This window comes from Callionymus lyra, chromosome 4 (genome assembly GCF_982586985.1).
Source record: "Callionymus lyra chromosome 4, fCalLyr1.hap1.1, whole genome shotgun sequence".
NCBI classification, from domain to species: Eukaryota; Metazoa; Chordata; class Actinopteri; order Syngnathiformes; family Callionymidae; genus Callionymus; species Callionymus lyra.
In genome coordinates, this window is record NC_141821.1 from 4,943,952 (window position 1) to 4,953,123 (window position 9,172).

The 9,172-nt window shown below is 38.3% G+C and overlaps 2 protein-coding genes across 2 annotated transcripts in view; one reads left to right on the forward strand and one right to left on the reverse strand.

Annotated features, from left to right (window-relative positions):
* LOC148081126 (protein c-ets-1-A-like) overlaps positions 1-783 on the forward strand; it is a 7,628-nt gene extending 6,845 nt beyond the window's left edge. Inside the window, exons 6-8 of the mRNA XM_087788349.1 lie at positions 141-338; positions 396-514; positions 571-783. Of these exons, the coding sequence (XP_087644475.1) occupies positions 141-338; positions 396-514; positions 571-783 (530 nt within the window). The remainder of the gene's footprint in view (positions 1-140; positions 339-395; positions 515-570) is intronic.
* A 5,911-nt stretch (positions 784-6,694) lies between these two features.
* LOC148081127 (bolA-like protein 2) lies at positions 6,695-8,760 on the reverse strand. Its single transcript, XM_087790274.1, has 3 exons — positions 8,615-8,760; positions 8,402-8,499; positions 6,695-6,948 (listed from the first exon to the last, which is right to left on the reverse strand). Exons 1-3 carry the CDS (start codon positions 8,675-8,677, stop codon positions 6,849-6,851), a joined length of 261 nt encoding a protein of 86 aa, XP_087646400.1. The 5' UTR covers positions 8,678-8,760; the 3' UTR covers positions 6,695-6,848.
* Positions 8,761-9,172: the final 412 nt, after the last annotated feature.

Below are 9,172 nucleotides of genomic sequence, written 5' to 3' on the forward strand. Positions count from 1 at the left end.
GTGTGTGTGTGTGTGTGTGTGTGTGTGTGTGTGTGTGTGTGTGTGTGTGGGGGTGTATGTGTGCGTGTGGGGGTGTGTTTGTGCGTGTGTGTCTGTGCATGTGTGTGTGTGTGTGTGTGTGTGTGCGTGTGTGTGTCTAGTCCCACAGATGGACTCGAGCATGAACATGTCCCACGCTGAGGACTCCCTGTCCTGGTCCGGTTCTCTCGTGGAACCGTCGACGGACAGGAACCTCTTCGCTCTCCCTCAGCAGTACCGCAGCTTCAAGGAGTACATGGGCGACAAGACGGACCTGAGCCAAGCCGTGATCCCAGCCGCCGTCCTGGCCGGTTACACAGGTGAGAGAGGCGTCCGGGTCAGGTTTAAAAAAAGTGGGTGACCTGGGTTCTGGACAGGGAGCGGACCCATCCAGCTGTGGCAGTTCCTGCTGGAGCTCCTGACCGACCGCAGCTTCCAGCCGTGCATCATCTGGACGGGGGACGGCTGGGAGTTCAAGCTGACGGACCCGGACGAGGTACGGGGGACACTTTGAGGGAGAGGCTCGGGCGTGAACCCGTGATCTGTCTGCAGGTGGCGCTGCTGTGGGGGCGCAGGAAACAGAAGCCCAAGATGAACTACGAGAAGCTGAGTCGCGGCCTTCGGTACTACTACGACAAGAACATCATCCGCAAGACGGCCGGCAAACGCTACGTGTACCGCTTCGTGTGCGACCTGCAAGGCCTTCTGGGATACGAGCCCGGCGAGCTGCACGCCATGTTGGACGTCAGCGCCAAGACTCAGTAGGAAACACAAACTCTCGGACCTCGCCTTCGGATTCTTCAGCGTCCACAAGTTTACTGTCAATAAAGTTTATTTCTTCTACTGTTCTCACTACGATTTGAGTGTTTAAAGTTTATAATGTTGTTTTGTTTCAATCTTACAAAATTTGGGGATTTTTAACCTTTTTTGGGTGAAAGATATTTTAAAATGAAGCAACTTTTAATTTAAATAATTCTTTTTTTAATTGAAGCAAACATTTTTTATATGATTGATTAAAAATAATATATATATATATATATATTGAATAACTAAGAAATTAGGCAATGTTTTTTTTAAAGTCAATACAGCGGTAAAAATACTCAGTTTCAATTGAAAACCTCGGATAAACAAGCGAAATCAATACTTTTGACATGAATTTGAACCAGGAAAAAACATAATTATAGTAAATCAGTGTCATTAGGATATTGAATGATTTAATATTAAATTTAAAATGTTAAAACTTTGAATCATTTTTGTTTTTTTAAGCATTAAACAAAAAACTCACGAATTTCTATAACGAAAGGTTGAATAAAACGTATATAACATATTTAAATGTTGAATTAAAACATTAAAAAAAAAAATTGCATATATATTTTCATACAGTTGTATTGTATTTCCAATCGTTAAAAAAAAATAATGTTTAAACTTCATGTTTCTTTAGTTATTATTGTCTTTTAAATTGAATACAAACATGTTGGTTTAAAAGTGTCTCCAGACATTACCAACAGAGCACCGAGCTACTGATCCAACTTTTCAGCCAATCACGGGCCTTGTAGAGGATGCACTGGTGAGCCAATCATGGTGGATTTGGCTCTATTGTACGAACACTTTAATATTGAATGTAAAAAGCTAAGAATTAAAATATATTGTATTAAAAAAAATGTTTTAATGATTGGGTCTAGAATATCAAACTCTATATTTAAAAACAAAACAAAAAACAACAACAATTTCATTAAATTCCTACATCTTATGGAAGTAAATCATTGTCAGAATATTGATGATTGGATTCAACATTTCAAGTGTTGTTGTTGTTGTTTAACCATCGACGAGTTAGTTTGTCCTCCCCGTGTTGTGTGGGTTTACTCCCGGTTTACTCCCGGTTTACTCTGGGCACTCCGGTTTCCTCCCACAGTCCAAAAACATACAGAGGTTGATTGAGAACTTGGGGAAATTGTTCATAGGTATGTGTGTGTGTGTGTGTGTTTGTGAGGGAGGGTCTATCCCAGTTTTATAGGGCGAGAGGCAGGGGACACCCTGGACAGGACACCAGTCTGTCTCAGGACACACAAAGACACACAACCATTCACACACACACTCATACCTATGAACAATTTCCCCAAAGTTCTCAATCAACCTCTGTATGTTTTTGGACTGTGGGAGGAAACCGGAGTGCCCAGAGTAAACCGGGAGTAAACCAGGAGTAAACCAGGAGTAAACCGGGAGTAAACCGGGAGTAAACCAGGAGTAAACCAGGAGTAAACCAGGAGTAAACCGGGAGTAAACCGGGAGTAAACCAGGAGTAAACCGGGAGTAAACCAGGAGTAAACCGGGAGTAAACCGGGAGTAAACCGGGAGTAAACCGGGAGTAAACCGGGAGTAAACCAGGAGTAAACCGGGAGTAAACCAGGAGTAAACCGGGAGTAAACCAGGAGTAAACCGGGAGTAAACCGGGAGTAAACCAGGAGTAAACCAGGAGTAAACCGGGAGTAAACCAGGAGTAAACCGGGAGTAAACCGGGAGTAAACCAGGAGTAAACCGGGAGTAAACCAGGAGTAAACCGGGAGTAAACCAGGAGTAAACCGGGAGTAAACCAGGAGTAAACCGGGAGTAAACCAGGAGTAAACCGGGAGTAAACCGGGAGTAAACCAGGAGTAAACCGGGAGTAAACCGGGAGTAAACCAGGAGTAAACCGGGAGTAAACCAGGAGTAAACCGGGAGTAAACCGGGAGTAAACCGGGAGTAAACCAGGAGTAAACCAGGAGTAAACCGGGAGTAAACCAGGAGTAAACCGGGAGTAAACCAGGAGTAAACCGGGAGTAAACCAGGAGTAAACCGGGAGTAAACCGGGAGTAAACCAGGAGTAAACCGGGAGTAAACCAGGAGTAAACCGGGAGTAAACCCACACAACACAGGGAGGACAAACTAACTCGTCGATGCTTAAACAACAACAACACTTGAAATGTTGAATCCAATCATCAATATTCTGACACTGATTTACTTCCATAAGATTCTGAATCTTCCTTAAACGGCTTCTAGAAATATTGAGTTACTTTCGATGTCCGAGAAGATCCTGGTTGAGGGACCCGTCGGTGGATCTTGATGTTCCTACACAAGTCTTCTAAGATCTCGACCGGTGAGCAGATGTTTACGCTCGACGACGATGACAGGTTTTTGATTCTCTCACAGACGAGTCTTTGTTTGTTTTGGGGGGCACACGGTGGTCCTGAGCATCACAGTCCACTGGACCCCCCCACGCTGGCTCTTCCATTAGCGGGCTCTGGGGGGTAAGTGCTGGAAGTAATCCTCGCCCTCGCCGCCCACGGAGAGCTCGCTCTTTCCATCTCCGACTCGCTCATGAGTGAAATCAAATCAAGGCTTCGATCAAAACCCACATTTACACCTTCGTGCTCCTGATCCCACATGTAAATGATCCTGGAGCCACTTGAACAACCCGTCGCTCGCCAGGAGAGACATTTATGTTCTGGTCCACGAGCACCAGCGTCCAGACGAGATGTTCTCCTGAAGATTGTGAGGTTCTCTCTCACGACACGTCGTCTCCGGATCAGTTACCGAACCAAGATGGATGTCCTCGGACTGAACGGATCGACCCCTGGACGACCTCTCTGACCTGTGACCTGTTGTCGTGTCAACTTGACCTCTATGAAGGATAAAAACTGTCAAAATACATCAAATAGAGTTTGTGTTTCACGCATTTTCACTCGTTTACAGGTTTATTTATTTGGGTAAACTTGACTGATGTTACTTTGGAGAAAATACCATCAAAACTAAACACCTTCCAGACATTAATAATCAACAGAACAATTGAAAATCTAAGAAACTTCGATCATTTCCAATCCAAGAATTCCTGATGTTACATCAACATCCATTTCTTTGTGTGACCTGCTCTAGTAGAAGAACTCACATTTCTCCTTCAAACTCTTCACTGGCTGCCAGTTTCTTTCAGGATCATTTTAAAATTCTGGTTCTTACTTTCATATCTATTCATGGTCAGACCTTCCATCAGTGATCTGATCCAGACTTACACCCCAGCTCGGGCTCTGAGGTCTGTGGATCAGAATCTACTGATGGTTCCTGAACTTCAGGACCAGAGGAGAGAAATCCTTCCAGACTGTTGCTCCTAAGCTTTGGAACCATCTCTGTGTTTGATGATCTACTGACTCCTTCAAGAACCATCTCTGTGTTTGATGATCTACTGACTCCTTCAAGAAACATCTGTGTTTGATGATCTACTGACTCCTTCAAGAAACATCTGTGTTTGATGATCTACTGACTCCTTCAAGAAACATCTGTGTGTTTGATGATCTACTGACTCCTTCAAGAAACATCTGTGTTTGATGATCTACTGACTCCTTCAAGAAACATCTGTGTGTTTGATGATCTACTGACTCCTTCAAGAAACATCTGTGTTTGATGATCTACTGACTCCTTCAAGAAACATCTCTGTTTTTGATGATCTACTGACTCCTTCAAGAAACATCTGTGTTTGATGATCTACTGACTCCTTCAAGAAACATCTCTGTTTTTGATGATCTACTGACTCCTTCAAGAAACATCTCTGTGTTTGATGATCTACTGACTCCTTCAAGAAACATCTGTGTTTGATGATCTACTGACTCCTTCAAGAAACATCTGTGTTTGATGATCTACTGACTCCTTCAAGAAACATCTGTGTTTGATGATCTACTGACTCCTTCAACAAACATCTGTGTTTGATGATCTACTGACTCCTTCAAGAAACATCTGTGTTTGATGATCTACTGACTCCTTCAAGAAACATCTGTGTTTGATGATCTACTGACTCCTTCAAGAAACATCTGTGTTTGATGATCTACTGACTCCTTCAAGAAACATCTGTGTTTGATGATCTACTGACTCCTTCAAGAAACATCTGTGTTTGATGATCTACTGACTCCTTCAAGAAACATCTCTGTGTTTGATGATCTACTGACTCCTTCAAGAAACATCTCAAGACACTTTTATTTGAGCTTTTCTCCTCCTGTGTTTGTCTTATGTATCTTGATCTTTTAAATAATATATTTTAACAGTGTATTGTTTTGATTGTTCAAGTGCTTTGTGACCCTGGTCTAGAAAGATCTTTATGAACTATTACTTACTTACTTGATATTGATCCTGATTTTGTGTGATTTAATTCATTTTTCTACGAACAGACGACGTGACATTAAGTCCATCAAAGGTTCATGTGAGCATCAGTGACTCTTATAGCATCAGGTGTGAAGAAGTCATTAGTAAACATTTATTCTCATCAAATCATCAAATAGAGCAAAACATCGCTGACGCCGACTGTGAGATGATTGACAGCTGATGATCCCCATGTTGAAGTGAGTCATGGCCACACATGGAAACATGTTTATTATGGATTTATGGATTTTCAGGTTTGCAAAACAAATAAAAAAATAATTATATCTATATATCTCTCTCTCCGTCTCTCTCTCTCTCTGTATATATATATATATATATATATATATATATATATATATATATATATATACGTATTTATGTTGTGTTTTGGTTTGGAAAAGAATATCATGGATTTTTGTTTTTGTAAGAAAAATATATAATGTTTTTTTTAAGTATTTATCTATTTTTTGTTTTGTTTAGATATATATACGTATAGTGTATTCATGGGTTTTTTTGGTTAAAAAAATGGAAAGATAAATATAATGTATTTATTTGTAACATGTAACATATTTGTTTGTTTGAAAAAAACATATTTGGATTTCTTTTGGAAAATATATAAAATGTATTTGTTTTTTTTAGTTTTGGAAAAATCTATATATTATATTATGTTTTTTGTCATGGCGAGAAATATATAATGTATTTGTTTGAAAAAAATATATAACTATTTGGTTTTTGAATAAAAATGTATACGCTTGTTTTTTTGTTTGAAATCTATATCTATATATATATATAGATATAGATTTCAAACAAAATCATATATATATATATATATATATATATATATATATATAAAACGTTTTTGTCAATATTTCGTTTGCAAACAGATGGACATATTTTCTATTTTGAAAAAAATATATAATGCATTGTTTTTTTTCATTTGTATAACGTGAAAAGAAATGTTAATTTTTTTACGTTTTTTTTAAAAAATAAATACAACTTTATTTTTTTATTTAAAAAAAAATACATTTAACATATGTTTATTATTTGGGGAATATATACTTATAACATATTTATTAAAAAAAATGTAGATTTGAAAAAATATGCATAACATTTATTTGTTAGTAAAAAATATATATTCAATATTTATGTTTTATCTAGTTGACAAAACTCTACTAATAATCTAAGATTTCCTACTTAAACCATCACTTAAACCTCAGTTATTGGACGAAGAACTCACTGTTGAGAACATTAATCGAACATTAATTCTCCTCAGTTTCATGAGCGTCAGAACAAAAGAAACATCTGCTCCAGACTCACGTTCATGAATCAATGATTTCTCTGAAATAACCCACAGATCAAAGCTCACAGTTGGACTGGTTCCCCCTGCACACGGTCAGTGGGGGTCCCAGTGACCTGCGACCCCCACACAGTTCAAACCCTGAGCCAAGTTACATTTTAATTAAGGACCCGTCATCGACCACTTCAGTCTCTCGCTCAAGACTCTGAGACACTTGAACCTCTTCTTCAACACAAGTGTTTATTGACAGTTCATTTGCAAAATAAAATCAGAAAACGACTAAAAAAATGACATTTTTAACTAAATGGGCAGAATTTCACTTGAATTATTTTACTTTAAAAATGCTCAAGTTCGTGTTCATGACGTAACGCCGTCAGTTGGATTTCAGTTTCTCCCACTGATCCGGGGTCAGTGTCTTCTGCTCGAAGGCGTGGATCTGTTTCAGCTCCTCGGCCAAGATCGTGTTCACCATCCTGGAGGATCGACATCCACAGTCACTCACTTTTGAACTGAGACCTTCACAGAGCCACAGACATGACATGGTATTTATATATATATTGTATTGTATTATATATGTAGCACTATCGATTACTTGACTCTGGTGTTGTAGTATTTACAGACCACATGACTTTTGATGAAGTCGTAACTGCTTTCATTTGTTTTCAAACCTAAATATGTCCAAACATCAGCTTTAAAAGATGTTGGAGTCACTGTATCCTCTCGTCCTCAGTCGTAACTGCTTTCATTTGTTTTAAAACCAAAATATGTCCAAACATCAGCTTTAAAAGATGCTGGAGTCACTGTATCCTCTCGTCCTCAGTCGTAACTGCTTTCATTTGTTTTCAAACCTAAATATGTCCAAACATCAGCTTTAAAAGATGCTGGAGTCACTGTATCCTCTCGTCCTCAGTCGTAACTGCTTTCATTTGTTTTCAAACCTAAATATGTCCAAACATCAGCTTTAAAAGATGCTGGAGTCACTGTATCCTCTCGTCCTCAGCCATTACTGCTTTCATTTGTTTTCAAACCTAAATATGTCCAAACATCAGCTTTAAAAGATGCTGGAGTCACTGTATCCTCTCGTCCTCAGTCGTAACTGCTTTCATTTGTTTTCAAACCAAAATATGTCCAAACATCAGCTTTAAAAGCTGCTTGAGTCACTGTATCCTCTCGTCCTCAGTCGTAACTGCTTTCATTTGTTTTAAAACCAAAATATGTCCAAACATCAGCTTTAAAAGCTGCTGGAGTCGACTGTATCCTCTCGTCCTCAGCCATAACTGCTTTCATTTGTTTTCAAACCTAAATATGTCCAAACATCAGCTTTAAAAGCTGCTTGAGTCACTGTATCCTCTCGTCCTCAGTCGTAACTGCTTTCATTTGTTTTCAAAACAAAATACGTTCAAACATCAGCTTTAAAAGCTGCTGGACTCACTGTATCCTCTCGTTCTCAGCCCTTCTTCCTGTAGCTGCGGAAAACGTAATGACAGCTGCCATCTAGCTGTGATTTTTTTTGCAAGTTATTCTAACTTTAAATATATATATATATATATATATATATATATATAAATGAAATAACTGTTGCCACGAAAAAATACCAAGTTGTCATTTTTCCTGCTTTTTAATAAAATACTATATCTATTTTCTAGTCTAACAAATGGTAGAAATACTAGGGAAGTATATTCTTCAGTAAAATTTCTCTGGTGTCAAATATTGTTTATTTTTGTCATGTAAACGTTTGTGCCATGAAGTGATCAAATCCCAATATGGCCAAATATATAAGATTTTACTCAATATTAAACAGAAAAACTACTTGCATTCAGCAAATAAAACATTTTCACTTGTGTTTTACATGTGGCTGTCTCTAAATTAAAATGATGAAACTTATATTTAAGCTTTTAAATATATACATTAAAAAGAAAAACCTACCTGTGTCTTGCTAATAAAGGTTTTCCTTCAAACTTGGATGAAACCACCAGGACCTTGTAGCTGGTGTCACACATGCCAGGTGACGTGTCTTCTACATCCTGAGAGAAGAAGATAAACAACATTTTATTTCTAATCTTCCTTCATCTGCTCGAGAGTTTGATTGACAGGAGAACATTGTTCAAATTTGACAACAAATGACACGCGAGCACCTACCACGTGCGCCGCCTCCAGCTCCTTCACGAGCTTCTCTCGAATAAGATCTGAAGTTAAAGACATTATTAGAAGTTGATTTAAAGTCTCGGGATTTATAAGAACAACATAGATGTTGATGGCGGTTAAACTGGTGTCGCTTCTCTGTGGACTCACCGCACCGGAAGTTCTTGTTTTGAACGATGTTAAAACAAACTATTTTTTTTTCTACACAAATATAAATTAAAACAAGTAAACAAAATCAGAGATTTATCAAATTCTTTGTATTAAATCAAACCACGAATTTAGGAAAACATTTAAAAACATAAATGATGCACAATTAAAAGGCCAATGAGAACGCGCTATTCCCTGGAGGAGGCGCCTGAATGTCGCGTCACATAGCTGTTCTCTCAACACCTGATCAATTGTTCTCCAAATTTCCTTTTTAATAAACTGTAATAATAGATGGAATCTATTTTTAGATCATCATTTAATGAATTAAACTAGAATAATTTGAATAATGTGAACGTTTAAAAGATATTAGCTTAAAAAAGCTAAATAAAGCATGCAGGCATATGCAGG